Source organism: Anopheles coustani, chromosome 3 (assembly GCF_943734705.1).
Source record: "Anopheles coustani chromosome 3, idAnoCousDA_361_x.2, whole genome shotgun sequence".
Classification (NCBI taxonomy): Eukaryota; Metazoa; Arthropoda; class Insecta; order Diptera; family Culicidae; genus Anopheles; species Anopheles coustani.
In genome coordinates this window covers 39,207,022-39,233,630 of record NC_071288.1, presented here as the reverse complement: position 1 = coordinate 39,233,630, position 26,609 = coordinate 39,207,022, and the positions used below count along the sequence as shown (strand labels likewise).

Sequence of the window (26,609 nt, the reverse complement as noted above, 5' to 3'; positions counted from 1 at the left end):
CTCCCGTCACGAAAATGGTACCGTGAGCACCATGCTCAAATCGATTAACTTCAAATGATAAATGCGCGGTAAACTCACCGAACAAAACAAAAGAAAAATTGGCCAACAGAAATAAAGCAAATGTGTTTGACAGGGATCATGCATTCATGTCGTATCATGCTTGCGTGTGAAAATCCCCAGGGGCACGTGTGGGGTTGAAGAACAACATTTTCTCTGATGTGTTTTGATTAACACTGAGTAATGATCTTACTTGTAATTCTGACAGACTGTAATTTTGAACGTATAATGCAATGTTTTATTACTACAAGCATAAAATAAGGGTAGGTTCATTGGATGATGAAAAGATAGTTTGAAAAATACAGCAAGAAATAAAACCATTGCAAAATAAGTCATCAGATCGTTGACTAAAGTTATATTTCAAAATAATAACCGTTTGGTGTTGTACACTACCTTTCAATATAAATGCGTTCCGAAGGCAAATATTTTGTGTGTAAACTATAATAAAATGAAATGAACACTGTCGAAAAAACACTTTAAGGCACTTTACGCGACGCCCTTTGTGCGTCAATTTGAATTCAAAGGACCTCTACATAGAGCCACCTAGCGGCGGCTAGCTTAAACTGTCAGACCCCATCCTGTCGATAGCACACAACACATCCGCGCCGCAGCCAAAAGGAGGTTAAAAGCGAAAGTGCTACCCCAAAAATTCATGAACTTTTTCCACCGAACAGTAGCACGGAACCGGAATATAGAAATGAATAAATTGGTGACAATTTTCCGACTCTTTCCTCCCGTAGAAGGAGGAGGTGGTAGCTGAGCTGCAGAGCTCGTTTAGATTGCGTGCCAAACAGCATAAAGACTCTCTGCGTGCGGTTGACCGCGGAAGAAGGTGCGTGTGTAAACTGGTTGGACATACTGTTCCCTTGCTGCCCAAAATGTCTACTGGAATGAAAATTAACCACGGGGGATATAGCTTCCTAGAAGTATAACTATGACCGAACACATTAATCATCAATGGAAATTTTCTTTTTGTTTTAACATTTTCGCAGGTTTTTTAGTATTGTAATTCACGCTTGATAAATCTTTTCGTCATTGTACATCTGATGAGCGTTATTCTATATGAACGTGGGTTTCATGTGAACCCATGAGTGATTTGCATATTTAAATTTTTAAAAATAATTTAAATTTCGCAATACCAAATTCAATCAGATCACGCATCTAAGGCCACACTGAAGGGCAAACCGGTAGCTTGTGCTTTTGAATAAATGATTAGGGGGAATGGTCAGCTAACCCGCAAGGAAAATGTACAATGATTCTAAAAGGATACTAAAAGAAAATCGATCGTCCACAGCACCGAAGCAACGTTCGTGGCCGCTTAAACAGATCATTTAAGTTCACCGGCTCATCCCCCGCGAAGATAAGTTCTAATTTGCATTTTAAACCGCACAACGTTAGTAGAAAGGGAAATCCTGTAGCGTAAGAAAAAAAGCGCAGAAGACAACCAGAACACAAGCTTTCCTTGTTTATACATTTGGGTTTTACCACCTGCTATGAAAATCACGAAACACCGCCGGCAAACGATACTTCCTGGTCGTAATCATACATTTTAAAATGTCATTCAAAGTGTTCTACATTCTAAGGCGCTTCTGTATCTTGGGTGTAGTTAGGAGTTTTTTTTAGCGGGGGTGAAAAGAGGTCAGCGGGACGATTTTTTCAAACAAGCTTCTCCCGAAACTAGTCGACATTTTGCGGTTCCATAAAAAAGAGAAAAGGTACAACATGCTGTCAAATTTATAATGGATTCAAGAATTTTTTAAACTACCAAGTTTATGATAAAATTTAAAAATTCAAACTTCATTAGCATGATTTTTCGTTGTTATTTTGTATTTGTATCAAACGTCTTTGTTCCTACAGCCGAGTAGCCTAGCTCGTTGTCTTTATCAAATGTGCTTATTCGCTTAAAGATACGTTTATGTTACATAAATTATACAATTATTAAGTGGTTAAGATTAACTCGAAAGGTCGCTCCATTTAAACGCTGCTCGCTTGGCGCAATTCACACATAATCACATCGTAGTTTTGTGGAACAAAGGTGGTACTCCTTGAATCCGAATCTTGAGGTTGTTGTTCCTACGGTTCATGCAGATCCGATGGGCTGGACAACTGGTTCATAGGCGATCCTAACTGCGATGAGGGTGAACTGGCGACACTGAGACCGTTCGATATCAGTTTGTCCATCTCCGAGCGCTCCCGTGCTTTAGATTTCTTTTCCTGCCGCTCGACCTTCCGCTCGTGCGAATACTCATGGCTATGGCAATGGTCCTTGCGAGCGAACGCTTTCCCGCAGTACTTGCAGTTGTGCGGGGCCGCCCCAGTATGCTGGTACACGTGCCGCCGCAGATCGTTCTTGTGGAAGAATGCCTTCGGACACACGTGGCACCGGTGCGGCTTGTCGACGGCCGAATGTCGTTCGAAGTGCCGCGTCAAAGCTTCCTCGCCGGAAAAGCACTTGCCGCAGGTGGTGCAGCGGAACGGTTTCTCGCCCGAGTGATGCCACTTCATGTGCTGCGTGAGGCCACACTGGCGGGCGAAGGTGCGATCGCACTCCGGACACGAGAACAGCGTCCCGTAGTTGTTACGGGCCTGTTTTTTCAACGTCGCCGACGCGATTGGCCCGACGATACTGGTTGCCTTGTTCTGCTGCTTGATCAGTTTGGTCTCCGGCACGTAAACCGATTCCAGGGGTGGTAAAAGCTGCGGTGAAGGTGTTTGCATCGGTGGCACGCCAGCAGGTAACTGTGGCGGCGGGGTCTGGGACGTATCGGACATCAGTTCCGCCTTGATACTGCTTCCACCGGCCAACGACGATGGAGACGGACTGTGGTACGTGGCCATATACTCCTCCTTCACTGTGAAGCATGGTTCGGTGTGGAGCGAGGCCGGGTTCGTTCCGGGAGACAACGGCGAAACGGAAGAGGAGCCCCAGTCATACTTCACCGATGGCAGCACGGAATCAATCCCTGTCGGTAGGACGCTCTGGAACGATGGAAGGTTGCCTTCGTAGGTCGGTGTGGTGTGGACGCCAGCGTACGGCTGGTAGAGATCACTCGGTGGTTGTGCTCCACACGGCACTGGACATTCGTTGTACGCCATCGGCTGCGGAACATGGTCCCCGTTGACGTAGAGCAGACCGTAGGGTTTATTGAACGACGGGACATCGGCGTGCTTCAGCAACTGTCCAGGCGGTGAGGGATACATGCTCGACTGGGACGGAGTAGGTGCGGCCGCGGATGGCATCGTGCGCACACTCGAGTTATAATATCCATGCGGCACAAAGCGAGCGCCAGCGTTTGCAGACGACTTCGATGGCGGTGCTTGTTTTTGATTCTGATAAGAAAAATCACCTTGGTGATTTGCTTGGTGCAGATGTTGATGCATCGAGAACGGATAACCGTAATGCTGCGTTGAATCTGCCTCGGCCACTTCGACCGGTGAATCGAGCGGGGATATGCGATGCAGGCCGCCCGCAAGTTGGTGGGCCTGATATGGTTCTTTGTGCTGCATTTCGGGATCGTACGGCAGCGGAGAGCCTTCCAGATCGGTCGCCAACGATGTGAACCAGTCCGAGCCGGGCATCGTGAATTCACTGTATCCGTAGGGATAGGTACCCCAGGCACCCAGCTGATTGTCACTGGTCACAAAATCACTGGAAAGCGAACTCATTTTGACAACGTTTTCACCGCCACAAACTGCTTCACGATCAAATATCAGTGCTTTCCCCGGGAGCGATCAGTTCAGTAGCTCCTCGTCTTACAGCAATGAAGTTGCAACTATTGGATCCAGCATCCCTTGTACTGGTTTATATAGTTTTCAGGAGGTAAGTCTACAACAAAAATTAGATAAATATTAGACCTGTAGTAAAATTACCATTTTCAACCCCGAAAATATCCATCCAATGTCCGGAGGAAGGCGTTACCGCACGGTTGATGATCGTAGCTACCCGCAGGTAGATCCCACAGTGTTTTCGAACAATAGGACAAATGCAGCAGCACAAGATATTGTGACCCTACCCGTTCCCTTACCCGTTCACCGAGGAACGATGGTGCACGACACGATCCGAAAAGGGGGAGGTTAAATAAAAAGTAGTATCTGTACTAAAAAGTACATTCCATTTCTAAAGCTCGTTTGTAAAGAAAACTCCAACGTACGGAAAACATAAATAAAGAAGCATGTTCGTCAAAATTGATCATGACGATATGAAAAATAGATCGACTCACAGTGAAAACCCAAACAAGATTAGCGAACGGCATTCTTATAGTTGCCATTTATTGCCACGAATTACGAAATTAACACTTAAATACAATAAAATACTTTATCCTAACCGCTCAATGCCTATTGAATGTTTACGTGTTTACAAATTATGTTTAGTGTTTACATAACAAAGTTGAATCACATATAGTTAACAGGTGCGTGTGTGTATCCATTACACACATGTCAATTTGTGACAAACCGTCAAAGCAGGCTAGCGAACCAAATTAGTTATCGAAGCATCAAGTTTGCCTAATTTTCTAAACTATTGTTTTTCGTCATGCTCATACGTGATAAGTAGATCTTTCCGTTTTCCTTGAAGGTAAATGTGGGATTTTACATCCTTTTGACTAGTCGTTAACTTTCCACGCTGTCGTCGTCTGCACTATGTTGTCGCTTGTGGATAAATTCATGCCTGCGCAGATGATCCTGGCGAGAGAATATTTTAGAGCAGAACGAACAAATGTGGGGCGATTTTCCCGAGTGCTTGTAATCGTGACGTATAAGGTCCATCCGGTAGAAGAACTGCTTCGGGCATACGGCACACTTGAACGGTTTGTCCGTCGATCGGTGCCGATGTGAATGCTCATCGAGAAGACCCGCATCCGCGAACCGCTTGCCACACTTGCTGCAACTGAACGGACGATCACCGGCATGTTTGATCGCATTGTGCTGTACCAGTCCAAGCCGTCGTATAAAGCATTTGTTGCATTCATCACAGCTCCACTCCGTCTGTAGTTGAGTTTTAAGTTTGCGCTTCGTTCCGGTGGTGCTTTGTTTCGGTGGTTCAGGATCAGGCGTCGCGGGGCGTTTCTGGGCCACGCTGCTGCCTACGTCGACCGTTTGGGTCAAATCGGGTAAAATCTTTATCTCAATTACCATCGGTGCGGCGGAAGATAGTGAATCCTGTTTCGGTGGCACCAAATTGGGTTGATCAAGCTGCAACTCTTCGTACGGCGGTGATAACGGGGGCGTGGGTGCTCCGTATTCCATCGCAACCATCTCCGTCTTGCCAACGGTTGGTTCCAACCGCACGCCGTTTGTGTACATCGGTAAGTGCTCGATCCCCGGTAGACCGCTGGTCATGTTTTGATAATCCACACTATACTCCGGCGTAATGTATCCGCCATCGCTCTTTTGGGTTACCGTGATCGGCAGCGTTTCATTGTCCACGTACATCCCGGGCATTTGTTGGTGATTCGTCACCGTTTCAGCATGCAGCTGATTGTTAGAGTAATCGTACGACCACGCGGAAGACATCGTCCGAGGATCGTAACCACCGTTGAAAATAGTCGTGTCCCACGGAATAGTTGACCCCACATCACGATTGGGCCAGTACGGCGCATCATTTCGCTGCGGGTCAGAAGTGGTTGTTGCCGTCGACAGTCCATAAGGAAATGTCTCACCTCCTCCGGCGGACATTCCAGTCGTATGGAAATAGTAAGGGTCACTTCCGTATAAATCCATCGCTGGGCGGTAGTAATTGAACGGTTCCATTTTTGCCTGATATCGTTTAGTAGATCACTTCGCTTTTTTTTACTTCACCGATCGCTTCGTTCTCCGCTGTCATTACAATCGATCAGTAAACCGAGTTGCCAAACATGCGTTTACTGACTATCGATCTTCGCGATCATCGATCGATCAGTTAATAATCAAATTTACGTCAAATCGTGTCGAAGAAATCGAGATAATTTGAAATGATGGATTGGATTGAGTGCATTCTTCTTTTTTTTTTTATTAAAAATTCATGACAAGGGATTTTTGAAACTCGGTAGAATTTGAAATAAGTGAATTTATCAGATAAAAGAAGGGTACCAAAAGGTAGTTGTCGGATGTAAATCATTACTGTAAAATACCATGATAAAGCGTCGGCTTAACCCTTATATTGTTGGTTTATTCAGTAGGTTGGCCGTTTTTAAACATTTTATTTAACCTAACTACCCATAATGACCAAATTTTAAAAATTTGATCTCTCTATGTCATGTGAATAGTAAGTGAGTAATACATTTTTCAAATGGAAAACATTCACACGATCGCTTATTTTGCATTCAATTATTTTATCAAATACGTTTTCACGGGTTTGTTGATGATATAAATGCTTTGGTATTGGTAAAAGAAGTTCTATCATGAACGAGTTTTTGGAAAATTTATCCAGTAGAAATATTCTTATTCATAACTCGCAGGGCTGGAGCGCTATAATGCAAGATCCAATACCAACAGACTCAAATTGCATTTTAAGAAAAGCTTTAAAATTCAACATCAATTTTGAATGAACCGAAATGAAGCTCTCACCGAAAACGTCCGTCTGCATCACAACCGTGTGCATTCCGTGGAATCACGAACAGGAAGGCCACTTTCAATGGTGCATAGTAGCATTGACCCGTTGTGTGAACCATACGGGGTTTCGCCCCGGAATCAGCAGTCCTGTCTGCCAGTCTGCACGCGAAACACTTGCGAAACACGAAAAGGACAAGACGGGCGTCTGCACCGAACGCTACCAAGAGGCTGCTTTCGGCAAGCAGGAAAGGAATGGAACGCCGTCTAGCAACTTCGCTCGGGCACGGAGAGCGCGCGGTCTGGGAAGCGTGGTCCGAAACGGCGAGTCGACGGTTATTTTAAAACATTCATTTGCATACATGTTGCACCCGGTTTAGTATGTACTGCGCTCATGCGGAGCGTATTTTAAAGCACCTTTTTCTGTTCGCAATTCCAAACGAGACGTGCTGCTTCAAAACTCGCTCACACGCTCGGCTTGAACCCTGGTGGTGACAGTAATGTTTGGAATTGCAACCGTCAACATCCGGTGATAGCCGGCTGCCAGCGAGGATGGGTTTCTAAAAATATCGTTCAATGTCACCAGCCGAGAATCTTCTTTGCCGCGACAAAGCTAGGGCATACATGTTTTCGGAGAGAGTAACCCTGTGGCAATATGCACAGATAATTTAGGTGTCCTAATCACGTATGAATGCCCCCTAACGGTGCCTTTGAATAGCACCAGGTTTTTTTTTGTTATTTTCGTTTTTTCTAAAACGTTTTCTTTACCATTTTCGATTGCTTTAAAATGCATTTCCGTTTTTCTTCTATTGCAGCCAAGAAAGCCGCGAATCGTCCGCATCCAACTGGGACCTATCGAGCTTGTGCGATAGCTATTGCTGCTACTTGGAACACCGACGGGGCAAGATGGGCGCGGGAACGTATGCCAATGCGGCCAGCCCCGGCCCGGGACTGCTCCGCAGACGCTACTCGGTGCCCGAGATTATTATGCGCAAGTAAGTGCCACCACCGGTTATATTTTGATGAGCAATTTGGAGGGAGGGAAACAAGTGGTATAATAAGTGACTGGAGAAGTCATTGACCAGCTATCATAGCAATGTATCAATTTAATGCAGTGCCATATCCGGATCTTCCGCGATCGTGAGCTGACCCTAATTGGTCGGCACTATAGTTTGCATGGCCTGGATTGGTTAGTTTATGTTTTGCTTCTTTTTTAATTCGCAACCAGAATAGAGAAAATATTATACTTCGCGGTGGTTTAGGTCCTTCGCGTTTGAACCGTAACCGTTACAAATGCACACTTGTCACGAGTCCTTCTGTGGATCCGTGCAGGATTAGTCATGTTCGGGTTCGAGGCCTAATTGCACGGTTTTTTTTTTCTTCCTCGTCCTCTCGTTTCTTCCCACGAACGCAAAGTGCTGCGTGAAATGGTTTAAATTACAGTTCAGCCCAAGTTGGTCCCAGCGAGGTTGGGATGGGCGTTTTTTGGTATCATTGACAGATACCTCCCTCTGCAAATAAAATAAATTATCCTTGCGCCCGCAGAAACGGTGGGCGTTGTAACGGAAAAAATGGCACATTGTTGGAGGAGGGACTGTTTTCGTTGTACGCATGGTAACACACTTACCTACGCCCCCTTCGGAAGACCGTTACTCGCGGCGCCCAGGTAATCGAATGTCCACCGTCGCCGACGGGATGGCGTGCATCCTTCAGGACACCATTGTTCGCTCACCCGGCCCAACCGCCGATTGCTTCGGCATTCCACGATCCATTCAGGATTACTTTCGGTATTTAAAATGAAGATATGTTTTATTGTCGTCCCGTATCGTCTGGAAGGGTGCAAATTTCACTTTGCAGCACAATGTTCAATGGCCCATGGTCTACCGTGGGCAGTGGGAGAGAAAAAAATCAAAAGTTATTAAATGGTAATGGGTGACCGCCGTTAGTCAACACGGTCGCTGTGGTGGGTAAAAGAGCACTGCTTTAGTTCTATTGTGTTATTATGTTTTATCCTAGCCATTAAAAAAACACGTGTGCATTTTAACGTTGGAAAACTAAGGTCCATTTACAAATGAACACCTTTCCGTCGGCCTAAAATAGAAAGTGAATTTTCAGAGGCATTCAGAGGGTGATGGGAAAGAAGATAATTAAAATTAATATTGATCTTTTTATTCCTTTACTTCGTACTCTTTTCCAGAAATTAACAGTACAAGAGATGTACATCTAGGCTACTTATAATGGCTTACGTAATACATTCTCAATTTTAACATCTGATTGTGTTTTTTTTATTGACGAATCTAAAATTATTTCTGCTATTCAAACTTGTAGCATTCAAACTAAACCTATACAACAGGAATAAAATGAAATGCCAATTTTGCAAATATTTCACACCTTCGAATTAAAGCCGTACTGCTAGCAAATGACAAATCAAAACTGCGTCACATCTTCTTCGAGTGAATCAATTCAAATGCTTTCTACGCTACAACGGCAGGTTAAAACGTGGGTTGTTTGTAACTGAGTGTAAATTTGTTCCTGCCCACGATAGGGATCCCGTTTACGTAACATTGAAATTCATTTCATCAACAGTAAACCATTCGTTTATCTGCAATCTTTGGCGCCACGAGGTGAAATAACGTTTCAAGGCAACTGAGCAGGAATCTAAGAAGCAAAAATAAAAAGGTGCAAAAACCCGACCGGCGTGGGAAATCTGAATCTCTACCATTTAGCAAACGGACTCGGGGTATTCCCGCTCGTTAGAGCCACCGGATGGTTGGTGCGGGCGGGCGACAACCACCACCACAGGATATTACTTTGCTGACGTCGACGCGCCAACGTTTGGTCTTGGCTGTGCCGGCGGCAGACATCGGCGGGGCGAGTTGGGAAAATCGATACCACCCGGTATCCAGAATCGTCCAATCGGCAGACAAACAGTCTGACACAGGGCGGGTCATGGAAGGGCGGTGTCGTCCGGATTGGTGTTAGGTTGGTGAATTGGATGAGGATTCACCACAACAGGCAGGCTTACACCCGATTAATCCAACTTCTCGGGAGTTTTGTTGTTGCCCCCGGTTGTGGCGGTCTTTCTTCTCGGTGTGATGAAAGAGGACCTCGGTGTACGCCAGGCTCGACTACCTTGCGTGTGATCCTGCAAACGAACATTTGATTTTGATTTGATTACTACCGGCTGCACAACAACCTCCCAAAAGGGTTTTCCTTGAGCGGTAACAGTAAAAGGTGACCTTCACCATCGAACCAATCAGTCATATTTTTGGTGTGCCCGCTAAGGAAAATGCATCCAAAGGGTCTCTATTTTAATCCTTGCGCCTGCCGTAAGTTCGCACTCCGCAGTCACGCATCGTAATGATGATTAGGTCGTCCCCCGGTGGTCGCGAGGGAAATAATCGACAGGTGATTCGATTATCGATACAATCATGCACGTCATTCGTTCGGGACGCACTTCGATCGCAGCTGAGCGCACAGGTTCAATCCCCGTTGAAGGGTAATGACTTCGGGAAAACCGGGGGTTGAGAAGATATGTGTCGGAAAGGTACGAGCTACTAGGGGGTGTGTTTTTATGTTGCTCCCGGACACTTGTTTTTTTTTTTCGTTCCAAGGTCTTTCAAGGCCGAACAGTCAATTGAAGGTTCTGCGGGCCGACCGTGGGCAGGCAATAAATACTGAAATATTCATACACGATGAACATTGTACTCCTCCTTTTTTTATCTACGAATTTTCATGCAAGCGACGTTTTGCATTATTGAATCCCATTATTATTGATTAAGTTATTTTTGTAGTGAAACTGCTAGTAACATATGTGTACCATAATTTTTATACATAAAAGTGTTGCAAAAATCTGGTTTTGTTTTGGTTATTATTCTAGTTCAAGTACTTGTACAATTGAAAGTAATTTTGTTTAGAATGTATGTCTCTCAAATAAGAGATTGTTATGTTTATGTTATGGCTATAATGCTTTCCTAAAATTTATTTTTTATGTTACTGACAACAATATACTTTTAACGCCACTCTCCTCGTAGAGTCACACAACATAAAAAGCACCTGACCATGGCGACCGAAATCTTACGACTCTTCGTTGCCTCGCAGCGGTGAAGGCTAACTTTTGTTTTTCGAGGACATCATCCATCCAAAAGTTTGCGTCGAAACGCAAAACAAACCCATAATTATGCCGATGAAACTGCGCCATCGATTCGCCACGCTAAGGACCCGCCGTTGGGAAGGTCCTTAATCCACGAGTGGTCCCCGCAAGTACGGCTCGCACAAACTGTTTCCGACTGTTAGCCTAATTTTGGCACCGTGCGCTTTGGAACCGAGAGCGTAAGCATTTCCCGGCCACTTCCACCGATTTCCATCGCTGCTAGCCCATTGCCTCCACGGTGGACGATAGTTGAAGGTGAAGTGTCCACCACCAACGCGAACCTTTTTCCCCGGGAGCCATTGTTAATTGGAGGGGCTGGCTTTTATCGATCCAACGCCCCTCCGTGCTGGCGTTAGGTGGGACGACGAGGAGTTCGACCGCAGATTGGCGAGGTGTTTACGGGTTCACAGTGTAGGACTGAACTAAGAGGAAGTCCAGTCAGCTACAAACAGCACACTTGAATCGAGAATGTTGTTCGTTTGATTGTTTTGACTTCATGAAATGAAGTTCTTGATGCTTCCAGTATAGTATATTATGAAAAACCCCTTCGCGTGTATAATTTTGTATTTTTAGTTTTTATATTTTGATTTAATTTATTAATAGTAAATAAAACATTACCAAAAAAAAATCCCGCGTGGTTCAAAAGTTAACTTCAATCGAATTGTTTTTTAATAATATGCTCAATTTAATAAGAAGATAACATAAATCAATCAACTTTAAATATTAAAAAAAAATTAGGTAAAGATAAGCTAATAAAATCATCTTCAATATTTTTTTAACACCTGTGACATTAGACATCGCGTTATGCAAAATAATATCAGTCTGCTTTACAAGTAATCAAATCATAAAAATCAGTTCAGTTGTTGCAAAAAATGGTAATTTCGGATATTAATTAACGTAATGTAACAGCAGGCAGCACGCACTGCTAATTAGGAAATGCAAATATTAATTTTTTGCTACTTTATGTAACGTGCGAATGGATACATTTTTCCTGACCTTTAGTAATAACAAATCCAACCAACCGAATGTAAATATTGGTTATAAAGTATTTTTTGCTTTACATTACATTTAACGTAGTCAAACGCTAACGTATTTAGGCTTCAAAAATAATAGAAAACTGTTTTAAAATATTAACCATGTAAACGTCATGTATTCAAATTGAAGAAAAACATACGAGATGTAACATCGCTAGAGTTCATTATCTATTGTAAATTGGCGTTCTATAAGGAGCACACAACACCAATTATTAATGGTCATGATAGTTGGAATCATACATATAATTGAATGTGTTTACCCATGTGTTGTTAGCTACACACAAAAAATACGGTATTTATAACATAGGGCTTATATCGCTTGACTTCTAAGGGTTAACAGAAATAGGGGGCAGTTCCTATCAAAACAAATTCTTATCTTCACCCCGCCTCGAAAAGAGCCTTCTTACCCAGCATATGAAATAGAAAGCTAAAAGAATTTCCCTGTTTTCGCTTTTTCCATTCCCACCCACAAACAGGCACACGCTGGCGCAGCAGAAAACAGATGACGAGCCACCGTGGCTGCAGCACGACACCAACCACAACGTGATCGAGGTGGTGGGGAGCAAGGGCGCTGGCTCACCAGGGCACCGGGCACGCATCGGAGGGACGGCACCAGGGACGCCACTGCACCGGAAGTCCTTCGGCCTGCGGCAGCCCGACGAGCGGCCGGTGAATGGGCGCAGCAGCAGCGTGGAGAGTGGGCCGGCGGGCGGCGGAAGAACGCGGCGCACGGTGGCGGCGACGCTCACGGCGACCGGGTCCGATCCGAACCTGGCCTCGCTGAAGCATCGCGTCGGGGGCGTCGCGTTCGGCGTCTGCAGCAGCCCGCTGTGCAACGGCTTGGGCGGGGGCATTGGAGCGAGCCGGGCAGTGGCCACCGGCACCGGAGGTAGTTTGCGATCAATCCACAATAACTCTCTCAGTTGTAGTAGCTCTAGCAGTCTCAGCGGGCCGCCGGCCGTCGCCGGTGGTAGTAGTGGCAGTGGAGGTAGCGGTGGTAGCGGAGGTAGCCATGGCGGAAAGTGTGGTCACCACCATCACCAGCACCAGCCCCATCCCATCCTGGTGGGGGGAAGCAACGGGCCCAGCCCGGTGTTCGTTCGCGAGGGCGACTACTCGATGAGAAAAACGACGCTCCTGCGGCGCATGTGGAGTCGCGAGCTGCGGCGTTACGAGCGGTCCGGTAGCTGGTCCCCGCCGTTGCGGCGTGCTCCGCGACGCATTTACAGTATCGAAAGCATCGCCTCGGTTGAAGGCCATCAGCAGCAGCAGCAGCAGCAGCAGGAGGATGAGGTCGGACGGCCTGGTAGCAGTGGCAGCAGTGTCGGTAGTGGCCGATGTGCTACCACGGCAACCACGACGACGACGACCACCACCGGTACGACCTCGTGCTTGGAGTGTGCCAAGCTCGAAAGTCAGTACACCGGTGGCTTCGGTACGGGCAAGAGCTTGCTCGCGCGAACGGTCGGTCCCGTGGAATTGTCGTCGCGCGAACCCCCCGGCACGCTTGTCCCGACTGGCGGCAGCGGGGAGCACGAGTCGCGAGTCCCGAAGAGCGAGCACCCCTCCCGAGGCATCGATCCGACGGTCGATGACCGACGGCAGAAGGGCCGACGACAGCAACGCATGTGTTCCTCGCAAACGGCCGACCTTGGTGTCGAATCGGTGTCGGCCCGGATCATCGTTGATGGTCCCCTCGAGCCTCCCGCCGATCTGGTGGTGCAAGGCGAAAACGAAGAAGAGGACGACGACGACGACGAGGAGGAGGAGGAAGAAGAGGACGAGCAGGATCTCGATCCGGAGGGTGAATATCTTTCGCACAGTAGTTCCGTCTCGTCGATAGCTTCCCAATCGTACCGCGCGTCCGGGGCACCAGCGCGGGTCAACGATCACGATCTGAGTGATCTGAGCGAGTTTCTACAACAGGAGCAGCTAGCGGCCCGTGCAGACGTCCCCGGGGCCGAACCGCCGAGCGCTGCGAAGGGCGGAAGCACTAAAGTGGTGAATGGCGTGGAGAATGATTGCGAAGCTGCTGGGCAAGCTGCTCCTGTCGGCGTTGGTAATCCTGTTGCTGGCGATCATTCTCGAGAACGTGCTCCGGTTGCTGGTGGCCCTGCAGCAGCAGCAGCAGCAGCAGCAGAAGCTAGGGGACGTGACGAGCAGTACGAATCCACCCAGCCCGGACCCGAGTCCGAAGCAGTGAAACAGTTCCCATTGCGTAGCGCCAAACGGCAACGGGCGAGGCGCCCAAGTGACGATAGCAGTGTCGCCCTGAGTGCCCTCCCGGAGGACTCGGACTCGACGAGTGCAAGTGACTTCGAGGACGGTACGACCGGTGGTGACGGTGACGAACGGCACGAAACGAACGCGCGTGTCGACGAGAAGGACCAGGCACGGCTGGATGAGTACATCTCCAACCTGCTGCTGGACAATCTGAACAATCTTGCCGACGCGAAGGAGCTGGTGCTGGCCACGAGTGAGCGGGACGGTGACACGATCCTCGGAGTGTACAGTGAGCGGAGGGCGCAGCTGGACGAGGGTGTGACGGTGGTAGTGGCGTCCGATCGACAGAATAACAATCACGAGCTGGGGGCCCAGGAGCCAACCCAGGCACCGGGTGGTGGTGGTGGCCAGAGGGCATCGACGCCTTCCGGTGCCATGAAGCAGAAGCTCACGGGGAAGTACATCGGTGGTGGGGGTGGGGTGGTATGCAATTCGCCCCCTCAGCAGGAGAAACGTGTGGCGGATCCGAAAGCGGAAGGTGATGCGCAGGAGTGCGATAAGGAAAACGAAGAGGATGTGGCGAACAACAATAACAGCAACGCCGGGAAAGCAGGCCACGGTAAGCACGGCGAAGAGCGGCAGAATCACCGCCGGCAGAAAGGGTTGGCCGATCAATCGCCGTCGCATAACCAAACCCACCGGAAACAGCACGGTGGCCGCTCGAAGGGAGGCGGGTTCTATCTGTCGAAACGAGCCGGAAGTCGATCGCCCCGGCTCGACGATGCGGACGATGTGCCGTCGGCCGAGGTGGACCTGAACGGGAAGTACTACTTTCCCTCGTACGGACTCGAGACGGACCCGTCCGACAATACGGACATCGCGTCCGAACCGGAACCGTTGCTGTTGAGTAAGATCGGCACGGGTTCCACGTACCCGGAGGCCGGACTCGCTCGAGGTAGCGGTGCGGGATCCGGTGGCAGTGGCGGAGGGTCCGTGGTGGTCCCGAGGTTTTCCGCCATGCCACGCACCGAGTCGATGGAGGTACAACCGTCCTCGACCAACTCGGATGAATACGAAGAGCGGCGACGAGTGAAAGGGCACGCCGGCTCCGACTCGGATTCCGACTCGGACGACAGTTTGGTGGACAGCTTGGATGGGTACGGGTCGCCGGCCCCGCGCAACCATCGGAAGAAACCCCCACCGGCGGACACCACCACGACCGGTGGCAGCTCGACGGAGAAGTCGCCCCGGCACGAGAAAGGCGAGGCGTTCTTCGTTCCGATTCACGCCGAAACGACCAACGTCGAAACGCTGCGGCTGCACGAGCGCGTCATCGTGGCCGACACGATGCCGCTAAAGATCAAGGAACGGCTGAACAACCGGCGCCGGCTGATGAAGTGGAAGCAGGAGCAGGAGAATCTTAAGAAGCAACGCAAGCTGATGCGCACGATCGAGCAGCGGCGGTTTTACGGCGAGCCGGCAATCCAGGTGATCAGCACGATCGACAAGGCGATCAGCCGGAAGGAATTCATCCCGCCAGCGGCCAAGAAGGCCGTGTTTGGAGCGAATGGAGCCCGCGGCAGTCCGGGCGGCTCCTTCTCCGGTGCGACCCCGTTTCGGGCGATGAAGCCCAAGAAGCGAGCCGCCACGGGCGGTGGTAGTGCGCTGCGAACCGAGCTGGGCATGCTCGAGTCGTACAAGATCGACGGCAAGGGCAACATGCAGATTCAAACGCCCTCGACTGGAGCGGGTTCGAGTACGGCCGCGTCGGCGGGCGCCACACGCAAGGCGGCCACCAAAAGTCCCTGGGGACAGCCAACGGATCGGCGGGGGCAGGGCAAAACGAAGGAAACGCCCGGCTCGACATCTACCTCGATGATGGGTGGTCACACGACGGCATCCACCACCGTTGGGTCGGTCGGAAAGCCCTCGACAGGTCGGACGGTGTCCCGCGGGCAGGATGGGCGCCGCAAGCAGGTGCTCAAGGACGTGCAGCAGATGACGCTCTACCCACAGGCCGACCTGACGCCCGACATTGAGGGTGGCCCGCGGCGGATGTACCAGAAGACGGAGATCCAGGAAGGGGACAAGCACATCGAGATACTGGAGATCGTGGAGTGCGCGGACAGTGCCCCCCGAGCGCGCCCAAGTGGGCGGCCGGCGCGGGCACACAGTGGTGGCCGCCGGAGCCGCCATTCCGGGGACAGCCACTCGAAGCATCACCGATCGCGCATCCCGGTTCCGATCTACCGCTTCGGGCACTACCGGCGGAGTGGGAGCTCGCGCGAGGGCAGCCCCCTGTCGGCCGGTGGAGCCGTCAACGCGAAGGTCGATCGAATGATCGCCGACCTGCTGCTGGAAGCGCTGGTCAACAACCCGGACGACGTCGGTGTGAAGTTTGTCAAGACCCCCGAAGGCCTGCGCGACGGTGCGAAGTCGACGAAAAAGTCCGCCTCCGGCGGTGGTTCCTCCAAGAAGGGACACAGTGCGCCAATCACCACCGGTAGCAGCAGCAACAGCAGCGGCGGCAACAGCGCCAGCAATAACAACAACCTGCTAACGCCACGACGCACCGCCAGCGGGAAGTACACGCAAAAGTTCGAAGTGATCCCCGAGGAGCGGTCCAGTGTGTCGATCGAGTCCTCGACGGAGGAACTGTCGAGTTCCGGTCGCAAGAAGCCGCACCCGTCGCCACGCCGCGTCAGCTTCGACGAGAACCACCAGATCCTGAACGGTGACGAGCTGGAAGCTGCCCAGACACCGATTCAACTCACCGTGCCGAGTCCGGCCAAAACGCAAACACAGCAACAACAGCCCTCTCCAAAGCATCGGCCAGTGGCAGCTGCTCCCGTTTCGCCGCGGAAAACTGCAACCGTTTCGCCGGCGAAAAGTCCCTCCCGGACGCCGGCCGGCAAGAAGCAGCAGGGCGGCGGGGCCACGGTTACCTCCGCTACCGTCACCACGACCAGCACCACTACCACCACCAGCCGCGGCAAGGCGGCCATCCAGAGTGACGTGATCGAAGAGAAGGGCTGGATTGGGTTCAGCACCCAGCACGAGGACATGGCCACCCCGGTCACGAACGGTCACGACGATGAAGGTACTTATCGTTTGATCGATTGTTAACCCGCAACTCATCATCCCTCATTCATGTGCACCGTCTTCGGACCATCGCTGTCGCAAACAAAGCAAGCTTTACTTCCTGATGCATGTTTATCCGAACACTATTGCATTTCTGCATTGTGCCAAGTATTGTAGGGTCGTTTCTGCATGGTGTGCTTCGCGTTTAACATCAACACTTTTTGGCACTAAATTTTTATTCGTTTCTATTTACTATATCCTTTTTTTAATATTTTAGTTTTGTTGCGTTGTAAAATCCAACACAAGTGAATGTGTTGTACAATGAAATCAATTTATCCTTTTCGCTTCTCGTTGTAAGGGCTTTAATTATTATAAAACACATAATCACTTGATTCTTTCCGAATGAGGGTTGAAATTTAACCGCGGAAGTGTATGAATTAATAACCATATCCATGAATTTAAACGAAAATAATCCCGGTAAAGGCTACTTAACTACTTCTAGGAATAGAAAATAAAAACCTTTCATAAAACTTGTAAAGAAACCTCTTATTGCGCTAGCAACAATGAAACTAATAATACACAAAAGGCAGAATTGAATAGTATGCCAAAAAACAACAAAAATAACTTCCAAAATCGAATCTTGTTTCTGTTTGGTTTTCTGGTCCTTCCATGGATTCTCATGCATGGTATTTACCAAGTTTTTTAAAGAGTTTATTAATAGACTGGATATTATTGCTAACCGGTCATATCAACACAGTCTTATCATTTTTAGCCAAATTGTGTGGAATCAAATTAACTTCCGGGTTACATCGATTGGATAAAACCACATTGAAAGCATAACAAGGAGGTTTCTTGTTATGTGAAATAAACTCAAGAAAAGTTCAGTTTTTTTTTTATTTTTCTATTGTGACTCAATGTGGATTGATAGTATATACACAATGAACAATGATAATGTATAGCTTTTCTCCACACTTTAGTGTTGTAGTGAGAAAAATTATTATCAAGTTTGACTGTAAAAAAAACAAGATTCACAGAAACAAACGTGATCATTCATTAAACTATCGTATACAACTACATGTAATAACATCAATTCTTGGAGTACAGAATATCGATTTGGATCAACAATTGAATGGAATAAATAGTTAAAGTTTTTAAATTCGTACCTACCTGTTGAAATCTGTCAACATTCTTTAAAACAAATCTTTTTCAACATGTTTGAAGATGGGCTCTGAAAAGCAAAGAAGAATATACGTTTTACAATAAAGTCGCTTGACTAATAGTAATGGAATTGTTCATTAAATATGTATATTTTTTTAATTAAATTGGGCTGAAGAAAAATGAGGTCACTAAAGTCGGCAAACATTTAATAGAGATGAATGACCCCCGGGAAAGATGCCCTCAATCGATGGGGTGCGAAAATTACTAAACCCCGCCAAATCTAAAGACGCCTCGAGGATAATGATGAATAATTTTTCCTTCACAGTTAAGCCATGAATTTCCTTTCCGCAAGGCTCCACAGCCAAGTGCTTCGCTGCCAATGGTCCTCAATGAAAGGACCGCTGCGATTTCGGGGACGATTAGAATGGCGGCAACGTGTCGCATTCCGTTTCCATTTGCCACTGGGAATGATTTTTCGGCAAAACTACCTCGAACAAGTCAGAGTGTGTTGGTACGTGTGCAACTACTTTCGGTGTGACTTTGTTGCACGCAAAAGGTACATTTGTCGTTTTTCGACTGTCAAGAATTGGTAGTAATTTGACCGCGGGAACCATCCTGCCACCGCTGCATGTGTCGTTTCGAGGAAGCGAGGTCCTTTCCCTTCCAAGTGAAGTAAAGCTTCAACAAATAATCCACCCGGGTTCGTTTGCTAGTTTCCCTCTCTAGGGTGGTGGGGTCTTAATCGCTACGTTTTACTTTCCTACCGCGCACCTGAAGGAATTGGACGAACATAAAGTTACACATTGTCAGGTGTATGAGGCACAAACTAAATAGAACAAAGGTGAATACACACACAGTAAACGAAAAAAAAACCTCTCTGAAAAGTTTATTCTCCATTTTCCTATTCCACTCTGACGATGCTTTCCATGCTTCCCCGTGCATCGAAGCTTGTTTTTGCCAGCGTTAAATAAGGCAATCTCAGTCCCAACTGAAAACCACCGGATGTAGCCACTGGCTTTGAACCTCTGTGTGTGTTTTTTCTTGTGTTTGGTTTTCGAATTTGGGCCAAAGGACCCAATTCGAATCCTTGACACAAAATAGCCACCCGCTAGCCAGCAGACTTTGGAATCAAGTGGCGAAGCATTATTTATCCCCAACCTGCTCATTGATTTTTTTTTCGGGTTTCTCTTCCACGTAGAACCAACATTCTAATTCCTTGCTTCTTGCGCGAACCTACCCCTCCGGTTGGTCGGGGTCGTTGGTCAACCCATTATCCAATCCTGGAATTCTATTCGGAACCATGATGGTATGTTTTTGTGGGAAAAGGAAACATTTCAGTGGTTTTGGACGGGATTTGAGATTCGAAGGATTTTCGAAACTCTTGAACTCGTGAAACCCGTTGTCTATCGCTGCGTTTCCGAAAGAGACGTTAGAAAGGTACCTTATCTAAAACCAGTCCTTCAAGTAGAACTAAAGTTCTGCGGCTATACGGATTTTCTTCTCCCCTTCCGAACCGACGCTGGCTGAGAAGGAAAATCAATGCGCCCACCGTCCCGAATGCGGCGAAATGGTTGATGGAAATTTATTCCAGACCCTAATGAGGTGGTCCGCTACGAAAGGGCTCGCCGTTGTGAGACGAAATGTGCGAAGACCTCCGAATAGCCGTCGGCGTTCAAGCTAGCCAAAAGCAGCTAACAATCGGTTTGCGTCTGGCACGAGGATTGGTTTATTTTTTTTTGCTCTCCCTTCGTCTATCGCACATTAACGTCAACGGCAAAGGTTATCGAGCCCTTGGGCGTCCAAGGTCCCAAAGGTGTTTTGGTCCGAAGGGTGAAGCGATTTTAATATTCCCCGTGAACCCCATCGGATGGGTGTCCAGGGCCAGTTCTTCTGCTCCTCTCGGTTCAGGGTCGTGTTGATGGAAGTAAATAACAAATGCGATGGTGCGAAGGAAAACATAGTGTTGGAGTTCTAAGGGGTTATTCAAAGATTGTTTCCAGTCGTCTTCAATTTTCTTCATTAAATAAGTGCCACTATAATGGGTGCGAGTTATTCTTCTATTATGCTTCCCTATTTCAATTAAATCATGCATGCTTTCATTTTGCCTTATTTCTATTTGTTTGATATTTTCCCTTAACAACATTTTGATTTTCGTTTTATTTTATTTTTTCCCCCTCTCCCATTCCCACTCACAGGCATAACTTCCTACATTGCACGTATCGCACACTTTGCCGGAATGTTGCTCTTCCGTTTTTGCTACATTGTCAACGAGCTGCTGATCGTGTGAAACGCACCTACCCCGCCCCGAATGGGTTTGAAGAATCACCTCCGGGAGGACCCAACCGTAGCACTTGCGTTAATTAAAATCTGCATGCTTTACTGGCCAGGCGGTAGGATTCAAATACGAGCTGTGATTGTGCCAGTTTTCTCCATAATTTTCCACCCCACCCCAAGGCGGAAAATTCGTACCCCGTGTGTTTTCGTTGTGATAAAATTAACGTTCCTATTTCCTACTATTGATTGTATGAGCAAAAAACTATTTTTAAAACTTCGTCCTTTCTCACACATTATTCTTCTCGCCTTCGCATATTTTTTTCGCAGGATTAACTTTGCGTGTAGTTAGTTAACCTAGTTAGTGTCGTAGTTGGGTGTATTGAGCTAGTTGTGAGAAAAAGCGAGCGTTGTAAGCATGTAAAAGTCCGACTGTACATTTTAGAAACTGTAAAACTGCGTGTAGCTTAGCTAGAAAACACATTGCGTTTTGTTTGTGGTGTGCAAAAAAATTAATGCAATAAAGCTTGCATTTAAAGAAGAACGCTAAATCACGACTAAGTTGAGAATTTAAGAGTCCGTATCAAAGTAAATTTGATATATGGAACGGATGTTCGATTGATCGCAATTGCTTATATGATCTTCATTGCAAAAGTATCAAGTGTAGCTTTAGCTAAATAAATTTTACGGGTTTGAGGATTTTATTTAATCTTCCTGCAACGTTGATTATAAGTGCACCTGATTCAAAAACACGTCATTACATGTTTGTACATTTTAACTCATTTATGCGATACTAATCGATGAAATTGAACAAAATAATAGAGAGTATTGATCAAAATCACAAAAAATCTCAAAAAACACTGTGAAGGGGTATAACAAATAATCATGTGTAGCTTTAATCACATTAAATTTATTTAAGACCTCAAAACATCGAATATAATGTTAGAAAAGAGGATTAAAATCAGCAAAAAAAAGTTATGATATCGATATATTTCCGTTATTCTATTTTTGAATATTCCCAACAAGCGTTGCTAGTAAAGTTCCTTTCTAGCAATTCTGTAAAAGATCATATAAACCATTTTGAACAACGAACATACATCCGTTTGGTTAGATTATTGATTAGAAATATTTGCTGTGAAAGCCCACATCGGTTTTGAGTGAGCAAAAAAAAGCCGTGTCATTTCCCGCCCCATTCTGTACATACACGACATCACCTCCACGTCCCCATTCCTGGGAAATCTTTCAGACACAAGCATCATCGTGCCGTATGGCGCACTCGGTCCGTCCGAACCCGTACCCCGTAGCGAGCCCGACACAACCAACCATCCCCCGCACGTCGCTAGAAGCGTAGTGAAGACAATCACCACCGGCAACTGTTTGCCGGTGGCAATCCACGGCCACCATCGGCCCCCTCCGGCCGCCATCTCACCACGCTGGTCCGACGATGGTGGTGGCGCGGACAATCATTGCGAGGGTGCCTCCTGCCCTTTGGCGGAGGAAAACCACCGTCGTCACTATTCGTACGGTCCGTGCAGTGAGTCCGGCTTTTCTAATCCCCTCTCTGGTGATGGTATCGCTCTCGATGCTGAACCCGACATCGATCATCGCGGGCACCACAACCACCCCGATCACGACGATCACTCAGACGCGGAGTCGTTCGTGACAGACAGCTTGAATACGAAACCGACGCCACCGTCGCGACACTGCTGCCGAACCGCCGGCAACGTGGCCGACCATCGACCGATGGACCATCTCCCGTACCAGCTCGTAACGCCGGTTGCCACGACTGTGGTGGAAAACCGGCAGACAGTCCGATCGTGCCACCGGTCGGGCCACAGTGTGAACGAACTGAAAGTTCCGGCCGGTCCGGACGCGGTGAAAGAGGTAATGCAGAGACATTCCCGGCGATGCAACTTCCACAGGGCAGGTCTAGCGTGGTTTCTCGATTCTCACAAACTTATCGAAAGAATTTGTTTCACATGCGGGGTGTTGTTCTTTGAAAGACAAAATGAAAGAGGACCATAGAAATGCAAAGCAAACATACCTCCACCTCTAATGGCTGATAGCTAGTAATTTTTCGTGCAGCCAAATTTAAAACATAATTTTATCAGTTTAGGAACTTGACAAAACATGATAGCTATTTTCGCTTGTTGTGTTGAAAAACGTTGCTCCTAAAGAAAACAGTTCTGTTACCAAATCACTAGATTACCTTAATTCTTTCTCTTTCAATCTAAGTTCCATCACCTTGCTTTCGAACAAGTCGTAATTCCAAACAATGATATAACGAATTACGCACTTGAAAAAATATAGGAATAGTCCAAATTAAATGCTTGATCAGCATAACTTCTAGTAAATATTAGCACCATACTTGAAGCCACAGTACTAAGATTATTTCAAGTAGGAACAAGTTCCAAAAATTGTAGGTAATACAATAAATCATTTTGAAAGTCTCATCAATCAGCGTGGTATTAGATAAAACAGATTTGAAAAATTTTACTGGCGATTTTCACCAACAAATGAACAAAATATCCTCTTACAAAATATTTTATACTTTTAGAAATTAGGTTTCTAATTTTGTGGTCCGAACTTGGCAAAATGTTTTACATTACCAAACTAGATATAGGAATAGATGAATAAAAGGAAAACTACAAATTAGATGCATCTTGTACCAGTAAACCAAGAAGTTTAAGAAATAATTGTTTGAAACGATGCACATTCGGATAGCACCATCGCTTCTTAGGAAAGTGTTCAGTCTTGAAAATGAAAACTGACGTCAAGGAACCAAGTTCTTTCCTTTTCCTTTTTCCGTAATGTACAGGGTCATTTAGTTTATTTTTCCAGTTTTAGATTAAATTTTGAAAACAAATTGGTTTTTGAAATCGGTTGATCTTATTGATGTAACCTTCGAAAAATGATCAAATGATAAATAAATCGATCGAGGGATCGCGCTAGACCTAAACTTGCGCTGGGTGTCGTCTGCATCTTCCATAAACGTTTCCCTGACATCCTCCACCAGATACGGGAGGAGAACGCTTGGCATGTGTTTCAAACGGCAGACTGTAAGGTGATCCAGTCAAAGATCGAGTACTACGAAACGTCCATCCATCGGACTCCGCAGACCAACGGCCAAAACCAGCAGCAGCAGCAACATCAACAACACTATCACGGTAGTGGTACGACTGCCGATCTCTTCGGACCTCTTGTCGAGCACGGAAAGGGCATGGAAGACGCGTTTCAGCTGTGTCCACACCACGGTGGCCTGTCCACGGCAGACTCCCTCGAGAGCCACCTATCGGCCGGGTCCGCCCTGCTCACCAGTACCCTGGCGAGGCATCGCCTCACGACCGGCGGAAGCACGGAGCAGCCCCCGAAGACGGCCGAAACGACCTGCTCGTCCTGTTGCTTCTGCAATCCGGACCTCCATCGCCGTACGGCCGGCCGACCGTCGGACAGCTGCTTCTATTGCCACGCCAAGGCGCTGTCGCAGTCGCCGAGCAAAAGTTTCCCGGCCCCACCGACGCCACCGAACATTCAAACGCCTTCGCCAGCCCCCGCTTCCCCCCAGGCGCTGTCGGAGATCGCGGAACTGACGCCGACGCCTTCACTGCCGGAGATCAAGCTGCCGGAGCGGAAGCCGGTTGTCCCGAAGGCGCCGGTCCGAAAGGAGCAAAAGATCCCACAGACGGCTGGCACGAAGTCGAAGGCAAGTGAGGCAAGCGACATGAGGATAAAAGGTGAGACCGATCGGCCGACGGCCAAAAAGGCTGACCCGGGAGGGTCGTCGAATCCGAAGCACAGCAAAGCGCCGGAACAGACAACAAAGACTGGTAGCAGGCAGGCGCACGAGCGGACGCCCAAACGGACTAACCCAACGTATCTTCCGCCGGCCACCGGAGGCTCGACGGCGACGACTCACACAAACGCAACCACCGCGCCAAGTATGGCCAGCGCCGAAAGTGCGCCCGAACCGCCGTCACTCGCAAAGGTTGCCTCGCTTACACCCAAGCTGAGCCGCAAGAAACTGGGCGACCCGGGTGGCGGAACGAACGGTGCGGGTGTGCTGAATCGGCCGAAGCACATTAATCACCTCAGCCGTGCCTCAACCGTCGTCCATTCGGTACAGAAGGAGGTCAAAAACGAGCTGAAGACGCCGATCCGCGTACTGCCCAAGACGGCCAAGGAGGTGAACAATCGGAAGGAAAAGGAACGGCAGATCAGCCTCAACCTGCCACTCGGGCAGGCATCGGTACAGGGCACCGTGCGCAAGGACCTTCTCCACCGGCAGCCATCGTCACTGGCTTCGCTCGGAACGCTCGGATTCGAACGAACCAGAGGAATGCAATCGTTCACCATCGAGCCGGACACTGGCCATGGGTGCGGAAACCCACCGGCTATCGCCTCACACTCCATCGTGACCGCCATGACGATCGAGGATCATGCCGAGGGCTCGGAGTCGCGCGGCTACGACGATCAAATGAGCAACGATTCCACGTCAACGTCTTCGTCTTCGTCGTCGGCTTCCGGATCGGTGGATAGTACGCCCAACTCGAGCCCGTTCAAAACGGTAGCTCCCAAGCCCTCCGACGGGCAGCGGGAGGGCGAGGGGCCACAGCCGACGGCCGCGACCCGCTGGAAGACCAACAGCGAACGCAATCTGTCGCAGCTCGCCATCCAGAAGATGGTCAGTGCGAGCAAGTGGGGAAGCAAGTGGCGAAAGGCATCGACCACGGTCGAGCCACAGACCCGACCGAACCATCATACGCTGGAGGACGATTTGGAAAACGGGAGGGAAAGGCATCCGGGAGGACGTCTTCTTTCCGCCGGCAGCTGCGGTGACCTGAGTCCGATGAAGTCGGCACACCAAGGTGGAGATCTAATGGGACACGGAGGCTCCGTTGGCTTGGGCTCGATGGCCGACAGGACCGCCTCGTCGAACATCATCAGTGGCATCACGCAGACGTCCTCCAATCAAGGTACACTTAAGGTCCCCACTGCTCGGTTAGGATATCTGGTATCCGACAACAGCCTATTACGAGTACTCTTCGTTTCCTTCGAACTCGTCCATAGCTAGGACATTCAAATAGAACAACTAATTACCCTGCATTAAAAACTAATACAACTTTCTATAGCCCCTACTATAGCTCGCTTTTTCTCCTCTTTTCCTCATCCTCCAGGGTGGACAGTGACGGTGGCGGGCAACTACAACCCCGACATGGCGCCGGACGTCGAAATGCGGCTCAGCTTTCCCAAGGGCGCTGCGGGTAACGCTTCTACCGGCAGCACCGGAAGCGGTGGCAAATCGCAACTCACGGCCGGCAGTGGCTCGCTGGCGACGTCAAACGGAAACATGCTGCAGCACCAGGACACCAACTCCAACTACCACGCGAACGGCTTAACGCACCTGGCCGGAGGACGGCATCAGCGACAGTCGCAGCAGCAGAACTATGCCGTGCTGGACCATCTCGATGGGAGCGTCGGGTACGTCGGTGGCAGTAGGAACTCCTCGCGCGCAGCCACTCTACCACCTCCGCAACCCGCACCGGGTGGGTTGAATCCGAAACGGAACCTCACGCGCACCGACGGCTCAGGTAGGTTTGATTTTCCTGCATTTCGCAAATCAAGGAAAAACAGCGAAAGAAGGTTTCGAAGGTAAAAGAAAATGTAAACTAAACAAACTAAAACTAAACTATGAAGAGGTTTTGTCAGTAAAGTCAGTCAGACCTATTTTTTAGACTTTTTATCAAGTCAGTCCCCTCGTACAAGGTAGGATCTCTGATCTCAGTTGAGATTTGCACCCACGCCGACGATTTTCTAGCCGGCGCTACCGCTCGGCTGTCGCGGACACCCGGCTGGAATTGTTCCACTACAACCACTATTGGTACTAGCACCACTATAGGAGCACTTACCCTACTCATCTTTTTTTTTCATTTCTACTCTTGCAAAGGATCGTTAAGTCTTTTCAAGTTGCCTCGCTTTAATTCTAACGTGATCCTTTTTCATCCAACACAATGTAAATGAAAATGATCGGATATGGCTGGCGGAAGGAAAAAAACAATTGTGCGAGTCTTAGTGGGGTATAAAATACATTTAAAATAAAAAAAACACTA

The 26,609-nt window shown here is 48.2% G+C and overlaps 3 protein-coding genes across 3 annotated transcripts in view; 1 reads left to right on the top strand and 2 right to left on the bottom strand.

Annotated features, from left to right (window-relative positions):
• LOC131260650 (uncharacterized) overlaps positions 1–26,609 on the top strand; it is a 49,722-nt gene that overhangs the window by 20,237 nt on the left and 2,876 nt on the right. Inside the window, exons 4-9 of the mRNA XM_058262433.1 lie at positions 7,398–7,577; positions 12,246–14,947; positions 14,981–17,092; positions 21,749–22,386; positions 23,519–25,475; positions 25,677–26,090. Coding sequence (XP_058118416.1) covers positions 7,398–7,577; positions 12,246–14,947; positions 14,981–17,092; positions 21,749–22,386; positions 23,519–25,475; positions 25,677–26,090 — 8,003 coding nt within the window. The remainder of the gene's footprint in view (positions 1–7,397; positions 7,578–12,245; positions 14,948–14,980; positions 17,093–21,748; positions 22,387–23,518; positions 25,476–25,676; positions 26,091–26,609) is intronic.
• On the bottom strand, positions 1,897–3,814 carry LOC131272692 (protein glass-like). Its single transcript, XM_058274519.1, has one exon. It carries the CDS (start codon positions 3,721–3,723, stop codon positions 2,131–2,133), a length of 1,593 nt encoding a protein of 530 aa, XP_058130502.1. The 5' UTR covers positions 3,724–3,814; the 3' UTR covers positions 1,897–2,130.
• LOC131272693 (zinc finger protein 853-like) lies at positions 4,297–5,864 on the bottom strand. The gene has a single exon (XM_058274520.1). The coding sequence runs from the start codon at positions 5,803–5,805 to the stop codon at positions 4,666–4,668; it is 1,140 nt and encodes a 379-aa protein (XP_058130503.1). The 5' UTR covers positions 5,806–5,864; the 3' UTR covers positions 4,297–4,665.

What these genes read in the sequence shown, in the direction of transcription:
- LOC131272692 (XM_058274519.1), bottom strand. Translation starts at nt 3,723, where the DNA reads ATGAGTTCGCTTTCCAGTGATTTTGTGACCAGTGACAATCAGCTGGGT.
- LOC131272693 (XM_058274520.1), bottom strand. Translation starts at nt 5,805, where the DNA reads ATGGAACCGTTCAATTACTACCGCCCAGCGATGGATTTATACGGAAGT.